This window comes from Scomber japonicus, chromosome 10, assembly GCF_027409825.1.
Source record: "Scomber japonicus isolate fScoJap1 chromosome 10, fScoJap1.pri, whole genome shotgun sequence".
NCBI lineage: Eukaryota > Metazoa > Chordata > Actinopteri > Scombriformes > Scombridae > Scomber > Scomber japonicus.
Window position 1 is genome coordinate 27,143,534 of NC_070587.1, and position 17,343 is coordinate 27,160,876.

General features: G+C 41.0%; 1 protein-coding gene and 2 non-coding genes across 3 annotated transcripts; 2 read left to right on the forward strand and 1 right to left on the reverse strand.

Annotated features, from left to right (window-relative positions):
• Positions 1-12,010: 12,010 nt before the first annotated feature.
• On the reverse strand, positions 12,011-13,451 carry LOC128366883 (transcription factor Adf-1-like). Its single transcript, XM_053327648.1, has 4 exons — positions 13,337-13,451; positions 12,929-13,195; positions 12,446-12,559; positions 12,011-12,297 (listed from the first exon to the last, which is right to left on the reverse strand). Exons 1-4 carry the CDS (start codon positions 13,449-13,451, stop codon positions 12,011-12,013), a joined length of 783 nt encoding a protein of 260 aa, XP_053183623.1.
• A 1,810-nt stretch (positions 13,452-15,261) lies between these two features.
• Positions 15,262-15,333, forward strand: trnap-agg (transfer RNA proline (anticodon AGG)). Its single transcript has one exon. It is a non-coding gene; the product is annotated as a tRNA-Pro (tRNA).
• An 818-nt stretch (positions 15,334-16,151) lies between these two features.
• Positions 16,152-16,223, forward strand: trnap-agg (transfer RNA proline (anticodon AGG)). The gene has a single exon. It is a non-coding gene; the product is annotated as a tRNA-Pro (tRNA).
• Positions 16,224-17,343: the final 1,120 nt, after the last annotated feature.

A 17,343-nucleotide genomic window follows, 5' to 3' on the forward strand; every position in this document is an offset into this window, starting at 1 on the left:
GTTTGTTCCTTTGTCTGTCACCTGCTTTACCATAGTTTACCAATGAACACAAGTTTACTTACTACACACGCTACCCCACCACTACTGCTGCATTTCTATTGTTTCTATTGTTTACACCTCCACAATTATCAAACTTAAAGTCCGTGTAAAGTAAGAATAAATATGTGTTCTGAGTTTGACATACCACAGAAAAGTGTGTTGTTAACCACCCTGCCAAATTTGAATGATTAAAACAATGAAATTAGGCTTCAAAGTTGTGTAAAAATCAGCCTCTTTCTCTGCTGGGGGAGTGCCCGCCGAGTTCGCTGAAACCCCGCCCCTTACCAAGTGTCACCTGTCAATCAAAGTCACCACCTCTACCAGAAACATGGACGCTACGTCTGAGAACTTTCTGCTGCTAACTCAGTTACTAGCTCAGCAGCTAACTCAGCTAACTGGCTGACTGTAGACTGTAGTAGTAGTAGTGTGTGCTGAATGTATTTATACCTCTACAGCAGCAGGGGTGGGTTTATGCTAATCATTTTCAGACCCGCCCACTGCATCCTGAACACAGAAATCTTGAAACACAGTTTGTGAAGCCTAGCTCCACAATTCAAATCTAAATGGATGAAATGCTTTTTACACCTTTTTTAGAAATACATTTATGACCTATTTAATGTGTTTAGAAGAAAATGTCTGAATTCACTTTACATGGCCAATGTGATTTTTGAAAATATAATTTTCAGCTAATTGGAAAAGATGATTACAATGTAGCTGTAAAACCCAAACCAGCCTATAACAGACTAGTGTGTGGCTGTGGTGAAACAAATATTTTATAGCTGTGGCCAAATAACTCTTATTATAATAAACCTGCCCAAATGGGCTCTGTCAGAGGCCAGATATTCCACACAACAGGACATTTAAGGAAAAGAATGGCACTTTATTAATTAATTCAAGGAATCCTAAGATTGGAGGAGATGACGGGTGAATCAACAGGATTATCACTTCGGCCTGGGAGGGACTGCTCTCAACCCTCCGAACACACAATGTCTATATGCACAGCAATAGAAAAATCCCAACAACACACCTAAAAGAGTGCACACTAAGGCCCACACAGGCTTCACACCAGGGTTAACACTACAAATACAGGTAGGAGAACATCCTCAACCCCTAGGCGACTGGACTGCCAAATTGACCCCCCCCCACCACCACCACCACCTCTATTTCCTCTAAAACCGGTTCACAAAACACACAAATGACAAGCAAAATATACAATTGTATAAAATAACACATAAAACACAGATGAGCTAACAGATTTACTTCCACATCCCTCCTTGGATAGCACTGTTTCCCCTATCATTGTGTGGGCCTGGCAGGCAATGCCAAAAATATCATCAAAATATGAAGCACACAAGCACAGTGAGCCAGGAAGACATGAGAGCAGCTGCTCACTAACAGCTACGTGTGTTTACAGCAGAGAGCAAGAGAGAGGACAAACTTCTCACACTGCTTATCTGTGCTGAGACAGTGTTGCTGTGCCTAGAGCAGACACTTCTTGTTTATCATTGTAGCATCCATCAACTGACTAAATTATAACACACAGCTAATAACACATCTATTTTGAATGTTTTGTCTCGATTATACATTTAAACTAACTAGTCTGCCATTTAATCTGCAAGGTAATCCAATCACTAATCATACAATCTAAATGTGCATACAGCTAGACTCCAGTCATAAATCCCAGGTTTAAGAGCACATGGCTATAGGCGAACGTTTCCTGCCACAACACAATTTAAAGTTTTCTCTGTGCTTCCCAGATATTGCTGTATTTCCACACATTTCTTCATACTGTGCTGTTGAGCCATTCATAATCACTGCAGGGTAAATTCCGTCTAAATGAAGGAACATGAATAATGCAATGAAGAGGAGAGAGTTACAACTAAAGCACCTATAGATTCAATAACATAGATTGTCATACACAATTAACCTGTGAATAAATTCCTGGAGATTTGTTGTCTACAGTAAAATGTAGAACATGCAGCTTGTGAAAGTGTGGTGTGCTTTGTCTTGTATTGTTAGTATTTGTCTACCGGACTGTGTTGATTCTCTCTCTTAACAGCTAATATACAGAGTGTAAGTTAGCTGTAAGCTGAACCCTGGGTGCTTTCAGTGCTGACGTTCACATTCACACAAATGTTCCACTATTATTCAGAATTTGATAATATTCTGAATTTGATATGTAAACATTTTATTCCATTTGAATATTCTGAATTAGGCTTTATTCAGAATGTAAAATGTTGTGATTAAGACGAGGGATATGATGATATTACATGCATTCTTTAGACATGTATACAGCACATTTGGAATATGCGTCTCAGTTTGCGACACACTGCATATTGCCTGTTTATAGTCAGCTCTGTTCATTTTAAACTACAGGCTGGGAGAGAGAGGCTGCTTGTATTACACATGCCTGTACAGACTAAATGATGCTGGAGCAGAAATGTGGACAGAGGAGAGAAATGAGAGGAGGCTGGAGGGACGGAGGGGATTGGTTATTATCCTCACATGCAGCCATGGACTGATGGTAACGACCCGTTGTGATGCACCAAAAACACTCAGCAGTGTAGAAAACATCATGGGACAAAATAGGTACTGGATGTGCCTGTAACTATACATTTATATAAGTCATATCAATATCACTTAGAAATATCAAGCAGCAGCTTATTAATGATTTTTACTTCACTGGTTTAATTCATGGGAATATTTTCATTATATATTATATATATTATATATTATATGCAAATGTGAATGTTGTTTATAGTTGTTAACTCACTGTGGTATAATTTATTATACTGGATTTTCATTGTCTATTGGAAGAAATGTATAAAGACAAATTTGTGACCTAACTGACTTTGGTCTGGTTACTTTATATATTTCCTGAATCCTTTAAGTCTTGTGACAATTCCAGTTTTTGAGTTTTGTGTCTGTGATGTTCCTTGATGTCACAGGACTAAAAGAAAGAAAATGATTTAGGCGAAAATTGAGGGCTTGAATGAAAGCCTAGACTGTCTCCTTTAAAATAATACCAAACACATATTTTTAAACATTGGACAATATCCTGAACATTAGCCTAAACCAAGATATGCACCAGCATCTAAATGCATTTTTTTCTAACGGGGAAGTTAACTTCAGCAGCTGATAACTGTAACACAGCTGTGACTCAGGAAGGATTATCATACCAAAATATTATCTACAGACATGGATCCTTTCAAAAATTATGAGTAACCTCTGCCACCTTAAATAAAACTGACAAGTGAAATGTTGGTCTCTGGTTATGGACTGTTAGCTCAGTAAACAGATTAGTAACAAAATTGCCTTTATCAGTAAAAGAGTAGCCAACTATCTCCATCCTTGTATGGCTGATGGGTGCTATTAGAACATGACAAAAAACTCAAAGTGACAGAGTGTGTGTGTATCTGTGTTCAGTATTACTGTGTGAATGAATGTGGGATCATGTTGTAATTCCTCCTTCTCTCCAAAGATAAAACAGGCAGCAACAGAACATGTAAGAGCTCAGATTCCTGCAGGATAAGCCATGTGAAATCATTACCACAACATGACTAATAAGGTGTTGAGACAGACCTGCTTTGATGTGCTGGACCTGCAGTCCCTCTGTATTGTATCTCTTTCAATGGAAGGGATTTAATGACCAACCCGCTTGGCTAATTTCCCAATTTCAACATTGACGCAGGTATTATTCCTGTGTAAACTGAAAGGGTTAGATGTCAATCAGGGTTGGATGTAGCAGTGTGTGATGATTAGAGCTTCTCTCTCCAGGATGCATTCAGGGACTAATCAGAATAATCACTTTAATGAGGCCTCTTTCCAAACCACGCCACGGAGCACCGGGGAGCCTCATGACTTCCTGTGTGGTCCAGTTTTATTCTGCCTAATGAGATGAGAGTGGGATGAAACCCAGACATGCCACAAGAGTTTTATGACACCACTGTGTGGCAAAACTCACATTTGAAAAATGAATTAAAGGTGGAATGAGGAGTACTATAATGTGTCTTTGAGCAGACAATATTAGCAGGGGTGTACAAGTGCTGCTGATCAATGCCAGTCTGTACCTCTGGCTGTTCTCTGAGTCTGTATTTTTCTGGTAATGCTTAACAATGTGTACCTTCATCTCAATCAATTCCCAGTGCTGAAACAAAAGTTGGAACAGAACAGGGGTTTATTTTTAATTATTAATCTTTGTAACAATGTTTCAAAAACAGAGATTGTTCTTTTTCATTTTGTCCTCAAAATAGAATTTGTGTTGTTTCCTCATTATTTTAAATGATCTTTATTATCAAAAGCTGAACTGGAGGCATTCATTTAAAATAATGGGTGTTGCTGCCATTATATGAGGGTGCGACACAGTTTTTACCACATAAAAAATGTGTGCATTTAAAAAAAAAAATTTGTTGGGCTCTACAGAAACACGCAGAATGACCCATTCTCAACAAATTTCGGACTTATAAGGATTCCACCCGATAGCAGTGTGGGGGGACATGAGTTTCTGTGCCCACGGACCCCTGGGGGTACTAATGCAGCTTTGGTGTGTGTGCGCGTGTGTGTTTTAGTCAAAGATGCTGAAATGTCTCTGGGAGAACAGTGACGTGCGGTGAGGTTCATGTCTGGTGAGGCACTGACTTCATCACAATCAGATTTACAAACATATTGTTGTGTTTACAGACACAGACAGGTAATTGAGACACTACACTATATGGCCAGTGAGGGCGCTATAACAGTGAGAGAGTGAACTGAGTGTGTACGTAGAAGAAGAAGGTGTTCAGGAAGTATGCAGAGAGACGCACATGTTACCTGTGAATATGGCTGAGTAAAAGTTACTGAACAGCACGTCTGCCTCCTCCTCCTTTAAACCACCTACACCACACATATGAACCCTACAGAGTAGCTTATTCACCATTTGATTGGCAGCAGTTAACAGGTTATGTTTAAAATCTCATATCAGCTTTCTTTACACATACAAACTGTTGCACACAAAAAAAAACACATTTAATATAAAAAACGTAATTTTGCTATACTGAAAAAAGGCCAGACAAGAAGGAAAAAAAACGGATGACTTGCCGACTTGCTCACTGTAGTTGTAGCTTACTGTCACTTATTCTGCAGCTAAAGAGTCGTAATAAGCCTCTCAGAATCACTGGGATCAGGAGCGCCCCCTGCCATGAGGCCGGAGAACTGCGTGCCTCACTTAGTGACTTTTTGCAGCCGTTTTATGCTGCTCAGCACACGAAACACGCTACAAACACTGTACATTATATCATCAGCTAAACTATGGAAATTTAGTTCATATAGTAAAAGTGTTTGAACATGTTAATAGCGACATACAGAGAGACAGCTGTACAGCTGTACTGTCTCACTGCATAGCATGCCAGCGCAGTAAGCCGAGTCATTGCGCAATCCATGGTGAGGCTCGTCTCGCTGCTGCCTCACTGCGCGTCTCTTTTCAGTGTTTGATCAGTACATGTGAAAATTCAGCGATTTTGAATTAAAAATAATCCGAAACTGGTAGAGTTAGATAGAAAATAACGTTATAGTGCAAATCACTGGACAAATATAACCATTTATTATATTTTTTCATTTTTAAGTCTTTTTCCATGATAACAGGTGAGGCACAGCCTCACCTGCCTCCCCTGACCGCACGTCACTGGTATAGAATTTGTGTGCATTGATAAATTGTGGTACACAGACTGAACCAATGATGAAGGGATACCTGTCCACTAAGGGGATTCATACTGAGTCGGTGCAGCACTGAAGAAGAACATCAATAAACTCTATTATTTAGATAGACGACAGGTTGGCTCTCTACTAAGAAATTATTGTCCTTTGTTTTCCCATGAGTCAAAAATCCAACTTTCTCCTTACATGTAGGCTTAATCTTTGCTTAGTTAACACAAAAAGCCTTCAATCAGTCCAGATTCAGACCATATTGGCTATATGGACAGATTAATATTGTTAAACTAGGGAGGGAATGCATGTGCTTCAACCTGTTAACTATAACTGATATTTAACTGATGCATTGACGCAACAGCATCCTCTTCAGAGTAAATGATGATTTCTCAAAAAAAAAACTCCCTTTGTTAAGAGCTTGTATGTCATAGGCTGAGAGTGAAGGAGAAGAGATACAATCATCAAATGCTATACTATGAACCGAAAGTAATTTAGGCTAAGACTAGACATTTAAAGTATTGTTTGGCGTAGAGCAGTCATCCACCAATTGGAAGATTGGCGGTTTGATTTCCGACTCCTCCAGTCCACATGTCAATGTGTCCCTGGCCAAGATACTTAGCCCCAAATCGCTCCTGTTCCTGCACCAACAGTGTATGAATGTGTGTGAATGGTTAGTTTCCTCCTAATGAGTAGGTTGGTACCCTGTGTGGTAGCTCCTGTCATCAGTGTATGAATGTGTGTGAATGGATGGATGAATGTGACATGTAGGGCCCCATTTTAACAATCTATAGCGCATGGTGTGAAGCCTTTGGGGTGTATCCAAATCCACTTTTGCTATTTTAACAGCGGAAAAATGGTCACTGTGCCAGGTGCATGGTCTAAAAGGGACGTAACACTCGGTAAACCAATCAGAGTGTCATCTCCCATTCCCTTAAATATCAAGGAGCGCTGTCACATTGGCGGATTGCTATTATAACATTTACCCAGCAATGTGTTTCAATAATATAACATGAGTTACTTTTCCTGAAAGTTGGCTGATGAGCTACTAACCTCACATTTAATTCACATAAAGGAAGAATATGAACATATAACCGACCAGTCTGATGAGTGTAGAGGTGTGTGTGGTTATACTGCAGCAGCCTGGTGTCATCAGCTGATTTAATAAACAGTGAGTAGCTGTGCGTAATGGCACTGCGCTCTGTGCAGCATCAGAGGCTACAGACTTTCATAGGTTGTTAGGACTGTCCACAACGGCGCTCTCCTTTTTTTTACAATTAATTAAATCTGATAAATATTATGACTAACTCATATGACATGCATTTTTAATATGTTGATGTACATCATAATACGAATTCACATTGTGGTCCTTTTATTTGTAATGTTTTGCATGTTTGTGTGTACCCCCCTATATACCCGCCTATATAGGAGCATATTGGACTCTTGATGATGCTCCCTTAAATAACAGTAACATATGTGCCAGTGACTTTAGACCTCACTTTCCTCTTTCTCAAAATAGTAATGCGCCACCAATGCGCCTGACCACACCTCAGACTGGTGCAAGTGCATTTGCTATTTAGACAACATGGGCACAGGGCGAGAAAATGATAACTGCGCCGGGAGAAACTAACAAAGACACATGCACCACGCGCGCCATCCGCCGTGTGCCGACCGCAAGATAGGGCCCGTAGTGTTAAAGAGCTTTGAGTGGTCATAACGACTAGAAGAGTGCTATATAAGTACAGTCCTTTTACCATTTACTACAAATCTCAGTCAAATCATTAAAATTGCTGATCAAAGCATAACCTGCACTTGTGTCATTGGTGGCCCGTTTGGGGGCTTTAGCCAGATATCAATTGACACTTGACATATTTCATTGCTCACCTTGTCATTTTCAGGACAACCATGATGTCAATCCTGTCCCACATCATGCAAAGTACTCATATGTATCAGAATGAGAAGTTTGGGAAGTTTGGGGTCTGGCTGTGGATAAAGACAATGCCTATTGTGACGTCCCTCTCTCCCTTTTTCCTTGGGCTTCTTGGCTCAGGAGCCAGTGGGTGGGACTAGAGGACGTCAGGGAAACTACCTACACCTGTGTAGTTTAGGCCTCAGCCTATTTAGCTGGCTGCTTTGTAATTACTTGCTCTCTTCTCTTCCTTCCAGGCCTCCACCAACCAGATGGGTTAGACTTTTGGGTTTCGGTTGAGTTGGCACATATCGCACCACACATTTCACTCATCCACACACTGCATTCATGACGGATATAACTGATTATTTACTGGTTATTTAACTTATGTTTGTAATAAATATTATTTTAGATATGTGTTGTCATGTGTGATTCCCATTTCTGTTATGGACTTTGAGCCGGTTCGTAACACTATAAAGAACAATATCATCATTTCTCAAGCTTTGTTCAGGTATAGTGCATTATATATTTCTCTCTGTATATCTAGGACCAAAGTAACAGTACCACAGTCTGCCTATAAAGAAATGAGTTCACTGCTGCCATCTTGGTAATGGGGTCTAGACTAGACACCTATCTTCTTCAAAGAGGAGTCATCCTAAAGACCTGTGATACATGTCTTCTGTTTTTTATGAAGTCGCTGGTAAAATGCTGACAACACAGAATTGTGAATTTCAAAAAAAAGGACAATTTTGTGATGAAAAATGTATTTTCCAATGAGAAAAGACTAAGGATGCACCATACCATGGTTTCTGGCTGCCACGGAGTCCCTGGTTACCGTGTGGGATGCTCTGCCTTTTAGTAGTGTTCATTATACATTTTAAACAACTTTAAAACTCACATTATACCTCAAGATGCAGTACATTAGCATAAAATCACATTACTGTTAGTTGTTGCCATCATTTTTAGTATTACAAATTTCCCCATTCAAACCGCCTCAGTGATCCAATGCCTTTATAATTAGATGGTGACAGATGATGGTTGATTTGTGGTAGTCCTCGGAATGTCAGAATTTGGAATAGATGTAATAGTAGTGTTAGTTGGAATAGGATGTGGAGGGAAGAAGCTGAGCTCTGATGTAAATATCTTTTAAGCAGGTGTCAAAGTAATCCCTTTCTAATACATTTGTAACATACAGTAGTAACATGTCCAGAACTGGTAACTATTGTCTGTATCATGTGTTCACTGACAGCATGTGGGATCAAGTGCTGAGAGTTATATTTTTTATTTTGTATGTGACTCTACCTAAAATGTATATGATCAAGTAAAATTACAGATTGAGACTTTAATTGCACTATAAACTACTGAACATAATGATCAAAACCAAAAACTGTACATGGCACTGAACAGTCCAGGTACATTTCATTTTTTGTTATTAACTTTTTTTAATTACATTTTTTTATTCTAATAGTATAGTAATATAAAAATGGGACGGCATGAAATAACACTAAAACAAATAAATAAAAATAATCATTATCACTAATGAAAGCACTGGATATGCTTTGTATCTTCTTCTTAACACACATATAGGTATATTGACTGACTGTAAAATTCCAACTGAACTGAACTGAATTGAACATTGGAAACAACTTGCAATTAACCTCAATTTTGTGCCGCAGAGAAAATGAAATATTAAACAGAGAAGGTGTCAAAGAACGTGATAAAACTCCCTCAATCAATTTTAATGATGGCCCCCAGTGCTGAGAGAACATTGTCAGGACCGGTCACCTTGTGTACATTGACAGAGAAGTTATCTGGCCCTGCACTGGAGGCACTGGTCCGATGCAATCATCCAATGGTCAACTAGTTTTGCAGCCAGCAGCTGTTGCAGCAGATTGTCATAATTGGTTCCATCAGTGATCCTGTTACACGTGCTGGAAAATAACAAGACAATACACAGACACGATTGAAGTTATCTTGACTTATTTATATTGTTTAAAGGTTTGGTAAAAGAGCAGGGCCATCCTGACACACAGGTTGTATTTGATTGTTGTTCTCTACTTTTGCACATCACAATTTTTTTAAACTAAAACCCAAGTAGTCAATTTGTTTATAGTAAATGCATGTCTGTTGCACATCCAGCATACTACAGTACTTTACAGTACAGTTAGTGAGACACACAGTACAGTAATTGCAAATTAATACCAGACTGTTGTACAGTGGCAGAAAAGTGCAGAACAACATTATAAAGTATGAGACACTTTTTTTACAATGATAGTATGTTAAGATCTATGATGTTTTAAATGTCAAAGAACAATCATCTATCTTTGTATTTTGTGTGTAATTTAATGTATTTAATGGGTTAATTTGCATTGCAATTTGTTCATTCATCAGTTAAGCGTTGTATAAATTCCGCCACCAGGTGGTGCTGTAGAGTCAGTAAGAAACGAATTGCGCGTCAAGACACACATGTCTATGGTTGTACACAGCAGCTAGTTTTTGGTATTTGGGACTGTAAATTTGTCTCAGCACTCGTAAGAGTGTGTGGCCACTTGTACATTTGTTTTCTAAAGTGTAAATTAGTTTTGTCCTTGGTAAAAGTGTTTTGTTTGTGTCATTCTGTTATGTGATATGTAAAAGTGTTTTCAAAAATGTCAATTTGTTTCAAGCTTTGTAAAAGTGTTTCAGTTTGTTTTTTGTTTTGCACTTCCCGCCTGCCATACTCTTGTGAGTTTGCTACCTCTTAAGATTAAAAACCAAACAAGGGTAAAAATGAACCAGACTGACATTGGTATGATGTAAGCAACACTGCTACAACTACTAAAGGGGTGTTCACACCAAGAGCGTTGGACGCGATTTTGTCGCGCGACAAATGAAAATCTGTCGCGCTGTTGCTCAAGTTTTGAAGCGTGACCATTTTGTGTACATTCACGTCATTGCGCCATCGCGAGTCCGCCCATTTTCACGGCACAACAACATTGCTTTCTTTTCTCTTCAACCATGGTCGAGATAACAACATTTGCTACCACCGCTGCCCTGTCCATCTGTCTCCGGTGAGTAGCTGTGCATTGTTGTGTTAAAATCAATAAATATTCACTGACAGGGAGATTTAGCTGCTGCTGCTTTGCTGAGAAATGTTGCTTCACAGCTGGTGTTTCGGTTTAACTGGTTACCGTGTTAATAGGTGACTTTCTCATAACTCTCTTAAAAAAGCCATTGATTGTAGTTTAATCCTTTAAAAATACACAATAATATGTGTAATAACTAATCATTTATGTAAGTTTGGTTTTGTTCAGATAACTCATTGACTTCTCGTAACGTAATGTAATGTGAGAAAGTCACCAGTTAACACGGTCACCAGTTAAACCGAAACACCAGGCATAACTTCAGCAGTGAGCCTCATTGTTGCCGTTTTTTCTTTATTTGTATAGCGCTTTTCAAACATGAAGTCTATCTATCTATCTATCTATCTGTCTATCTGTCTATCTATCCATCTATCTATCTATCTATCTATCTACATTTCACATATGACATATCATATGTGATCATTTATTTGTGTCTTTGTGGTTGTTTTGTATTTTGAGTCTTGAGTATGGATTTGATGCATACTGTAGGCCTATGCATTTGTGTATTTTCTGATCTAAATAAAATATAAACTGCCACATAAAGTATCACTGCATGCACTACAACTCAGCTTAATTTAATGTTTTCTATGATGCAGATACCTGGCCACTGGTGACTCCTACAGGACCATCGCCAACAGCTTCCGTGTTGGGGTCTCCACTGTGTCCATGGTCGTGGCTGATGTGGTGTCCGCTATCTGGGACTGCCTTTAATAAAGCTTTAATTTGGCATGTCTGCAACAATACAATAAACATAAAATGTGCATGACATGATAAATATGCTAACTATCATATCAATGGTGCCATCTGATATTATTCTGGTATTGTTTTGTCCTGTAAATGATTAGTCAGTGTCCCACATAATGCTGTGGCTACCTTCCAACCTCTGACCCGTCCCGTAGATGGAACAGTGTGTTTTAAGAGGTTAAAATAAGTTGTTTAGTTTATGTGAATAACCTCTGCACAGCTTGAATCAAAGTTTACAGTACACAATGTGGGTGTGCAAAAAATATCTGAAGTCATGGTGAGAATGTTCACTGTAGGTAAGAGTAGACGAAAGACAGCTGAGATTTTTATATTTTATTAATTAAATTGTCATACAAAAAAAAAATATATATATATATATATATATATATGTATATGTACAAAAACAATAAACAAAATATATAACATGGAAGAGCCTCAGGGACACATGAACAAAATGAATGATTCCTCAAAAGTCTGATACGTTCCCTGCAGTGATTGCTGCCCCATTGCTAAAAAGCTACTCGGCAGGTTCCAAATTGAGCCCAACAGTGCTAGCTTCATAAATAAGTTTATGAATTTGAAATTGAACGTATGCCTTCATTTGGGGCGACAACTTCTCCAGGGAAGGAACCAGGCTTTTGAGGAATAGTTCATCCTCTGAGGGGGGAGGTTGGGGAGCAGGTTGAGCTCGCTGCTTCAGGCCGTTTAGGGTGTCCAGGACGAGAGCCTCCAACTCCGCCCGTCTGTTGTTGGAGTCGGCGGAGTTTTCCTCCTCCCTGGCTCTCTTCCTGGACCTCTTCGTCGCTGTATGAAATAGAAAAAACATTTTATGAAACTACTACCGTCCAAAAAATGCAATAGTTAGAAGTAACTCAATATCCAAATTAATATTTTGTTTAAATATCTTAAATTAATTATCTATTAAACTATCTTAAATATGTCTTGTACATACCTCTTGGCACTGAAGCAGCAGGGGAAGCAGCAGAGACAGCAGCGGGAGAGACAGCTGGACCATCATCAGGGGGAGCACCAGCAGACTCTGGCTCAATGTCAGAATCTGCTTGGGCTGTAGTAGTGACAAACATGTCTTAGTTTTTTTGTTCATACAGTATATTAATTGACTAGGTTATTCTAACAATTACAGCACATAAAGCATTTTACAGATGTAGTCATTTAATACATCATACTGTTCTAGCCATAGCAATATCTATCCTCCACAACACTTTAAAGCAAATGGTGTTTTAGTGCCCTTCATTCTTCACATTTTAACTTGCAGGTTTGGTATAGGTGAGAGTACAGATTAGTTATTTTGACATTTTTTTGTGCAGGCTGTGAAAAAATATCTGTACTGACACATCAATACAAGTCAGTTATCATTTTATACAAAAACTAGTTTCCATGTCGTTTCTGTGTGCGTGTTCATTCATCAACAAACCTCCGATGGTAATCCCTGATGGGCCTGCTGTCTCTCCCTCGTCTTCCATGGACCCTACACTGTACTCCACGGCCCCATCTTCCTCGACCCCCACCCCCATGTTCCCGCTTGTTTCACGGGGGGCAACAAAGGGGTCGAGGAAAGACAGGACCGCAAAGTATTTCCACTTCTTCGCTGTCCCTGCTGCTGCCCCACTCCTTGACTCTGTCCCCTTCCTCCTCTCCCTCATATATGTGTCCCTCTTCCATCTCCTGCGACACACATCAACTGACAAGAACACACGTAAATTAACTGTTGAATCTAGTAAACCAGTAACTTTATGCCGAAAGCCAGCTACGCTAACTGGGGCTATGCTAATGCTAACCAATAGCTGCAAACACGCAACAAATACATATTTACAGAACTTACCAGGTAATCCAGCCACCTCGCTTACTTTATTCCACGCCTGCTCCTTTTTGTACCGACAGGACGTGTCGTAAAGCACGGGGTGAGCTGTCACGGCAACAATGAGTTTGTCTTCCATCTTGCAGAAGAGCGATCCAGGACGGCGACGTCAGCGACGTCAGGAGAATCTCAACACTGATAGGCTGCTGCGGAATGGCGTCACGCGATGTCGCTGCAAAAGTTCAATATTTTCAACTCGAGCGTTGATGCGATTTTCGCAGCATCGCGTCCATCGCGCCGCAAAGCAGTAAATCGCGTGTTTGCATTGACTTTACATGTAATCTCGACGCGCGACATCGCTCTTGGTGTGAACACACCTTAAGACTGAAAATGGGTGTGTTAGATTTACAGTAGGTGTGCAAATGATCAAGCATTGACAGTAGTCAATAGTACTGGTACTGCTGATGTGTTGGGACCCCAAATTGAATTTTCCTTAAGACCCAAAAAGGCAAAGAAGGATGTAAAATTGCAGTGTTACACAAGAACAAAGACGAAGTTTGGGTTCTCAATGAACCTTTAGTGCAGTCGCCCTGTGTGGGACTAACCTAGTTAATGTCAGGGGGTGTTATAGTTCCCTTGAACAATCTAGGGGTATGATTCTCGCTTAGGGTGCGAGAGGTCCCGGGTTCAAATCCCGGACGAGCCCTCAGCGCAGGAACACGACTGCTTCTATTCAGTTGTCTGACTAACTTTGGAACTGTTGTGAACCAAAGCAACCCTATCAAGGACTGGAATGTTCAACCACTTCACCTGTATGTTGATGGAAAGGTTGTTTATACAGGTTCTTCTCACAATGCATCAGGATCTCGTAAGTCAGAGGTGTCGAAAAGTTGTGTACCACGGACGGGCTGCACATTTTTTGGAGTTCCAGACAATAATTACAAAGCCAGATCAAACACGGAAGACAAACGAGTCAAGGTCAAAAACACAGGTCAAATAAGGCGGTCAAGCTAGATGCAGACGGTAATAGCATTCACTGGAGGGGGACATCCCAGATGTCATGGTTTTCGTAGCTAGTTGGTCTAGGGGTATGATTCTCGCTTTGGGTGCGAGAGGTCCCGGGTTCAAATCCCGGATGAGCCCTCAGCGCAGGACGAGCCCTCAACGCAGGAACACAACTGCTTCTATTCAGTTGTCTGACTAACTTTGGAACTTTTGTGAATCAAAGCAACCCTATCAAGGACTGGAATGTTCAAACACTTCATCTGTATGTTGATGGAAAGGTTGTTTATACAGGTTCTTCTCACAATGCCTCAGGATCTTGTAAGGCAGAGGTGTTGACCACAGACCTGCTGCACATTTTTTTGAGTTCCAGACAATAATTACAAAGCCAGATCAAACACGGAAGACGAGTCAAGGTCAAAAACACAGGTCGAATAATGCGGCCAAGCTAGATGAAGACGGTAATAGCATTCACTGGAGGGGGACATCCCAGATGTCTTGGTTGTCGTAGCACGTTGGTCTAGGGGTATGATTCTCGCTTTGGGTGCGAGAGGTCCTGGGTTCAAATCCCGGACGAGCCCTCAGCGCAGGAACACGACTGCTTCTATTCAGTTGTCTGACTAACTTTGGAACTGTTGTGAACCTAAGCAACCCTATCAGGGAGTGGAATGTTCAAACACTTCACCTGCATGTTGATGGAAAGGTTGTTTAGACAGGTTCTTCTCACAATGCATCAGGATTTCGTAAGTCAGAGGTGTTGAAAATTTGTGTACCACGGACGGGCTGCACGTTTTTTTGGAGTTCCAGACAATAATTACAAAGCCAGATCAAACACGGAAGACAAACAAGTCAAGGTCAAAAACACAGGTCAAATAATGCGGTCAAGCTAAATGCAGACGGGAATAGCATTCACTGGAGGGGAAAATCCCAGATGTCATGGTTTTCGTGGCTCGTTGGTCTAGGGGTATGATTCTCGCTTAGGGTGCGAGAGGTCCCGGGTTCAAATCCTGGACGAGCCCTCAGCGCAGGAACACGACTGCTTCTATTCAGTTGTCTGACTAACTTTGGAACTGTTGTGAACCAAAGCAACCCTATCAAGGACTGGAATGTTCAACCACTTCACCTGTATGTTGATGGAAAGGTTGTTTAGACAGGTTCTTCTCACAATGCATCAGGATCTCGTAAGTCAGAGGTGTTGACCACAGACCTGCTGCACATTTTTTTGAGTTCCAGACAATAATTACAAAGCCAGATCAAACACGGAAGACGAGTCAAGGTCAAAAACACAGGTCGAATAATGCGGCCAAGCTAGATGAAGACGGTAATAGCATTCACTGGAGGGGGACATCCCAGATGTCATGGTTTTCGTGGTTCGTTGGTCTAGGAGTATGATTCTCGCTTAGGGTGCGAGAGGTCCCGGGTTCAAATCCCGGACGAGCCCTCAGCATAGGAACACAATGCCGGACGAGCCCTCAGCGCAGGAACACGACTGCTTCTATTCAGTTGTCTGACTAACTTTGGAACTGTTGTGAACCAAAGCAACCCTATCAAGGACTGGAATGTTCAACCACTTCACCTGTATGTTGATGGAAAGGTTGTTTATACAGGTTCTTCTCACAATGCATCAGGATCTCGTAAGTCAGAGGTGTCGAAAAGTTGTGTACCACGGACGGGCTGCACATTTTTTGGAGTTCCAGACAATAATTACAAAGCCAGATCAAACACGGAAGACAAACAAGTCAAGGTCAAAAACACAGGTCGAATAATGCGGTCAAGCTAAATGCCGACGGAAATAGCATTCACTGAAGGGGGAAATCCCAAATATCATGGCTTTTGTGGCTCGTTGGTCTAGGGGTATGATTCTCGCTTAGGGTGCGAGAGGTCCCGGGTTCAAATCCCGGACGAGCCCTCAGCATAGGAACACAATGCCGGACGAGCCCTCAGCGCAGGAACACGACTGCTTTTGTTCAGTTGTCTGACTAACTTTGGAACTGTTGTGAACCAAAGCAACCCTATCAAGGACTGGAATGTTCAACCACTTCACCTGTATGTTGATGGAAAGGTTGTTTAGACAGGTTCTTCTCACAATGCATCAGGATCTCGTAAGTCAGAGGTGTTGAAAAGTTGTGTACCATGGACGGGCTGCACATTTTTTGGAGTTCCAGACAATAATTACAAAGCCAGATCAAACACGGAAGACGAGTCAAGGTCAAAAACACAGGTCGAATAATGCGGTCGAATAATGCGGTCAAGCTAAATGCAGACGGAAATAGCATTCACTGAAGGGGGAAATCCCAAATGTCATGGTTTTCGTGGCTCGTTGGTCTAGGAGTATGATTCTCGCTTAGGGTGCGAGAGGTCCCGGGTTCAAATCGCGGACGAGCCCTCAGCGCAGGAACACGACTGCTTCTATTCAGTTGTCTGACTAACTTTGGAACTTTTGTGAATCAAAGCAACCCTATCAAGGACTGGAATGTTCAAACACTTCATCTGTATGTTGATGGAAAGGTTGTTTATACAGTTTCTTCTCACAATGCCTCAGGATCTTGTAAGGCAGAGGTGTTGACCACAGACCTGCTGCACATTTTTTTGAGTTCCAGACAATAATTACAAAGCCAGATCAAACACGGAAGACGAGTCAAGGTCAAAAACACAGGTCGAATAATGCGGCCAAGCTAGATGAAGACGGTAATAGCATTCACTGGAGGGGGACATCCCAGATGTCTTGGTTTTCGTAGCTCGTTGGTCTAGGGTTATGATTCTCGCTTTGGGTGCGAGAGGTCCCGGGTTCAAATCCGGGACGAGCCCTCAGCGCAGGAACACGACTGCTTCTATTCAGTTGTCTGACTAACTTTGGAACTGTTGTGAACCTAAGCAACCCTATCAGGGAGTGGAATGTTCAAACACTTCACCTGCATGTTGATGGAAAGGTTGTTTAGACAGGTTCTTCTCACAATGCATCAGGATTTCGTAAGTCAGAGGTGTTGAAAAGTTGTGTACCACGGACAGGCTGCACGTTTTTTTGGAGT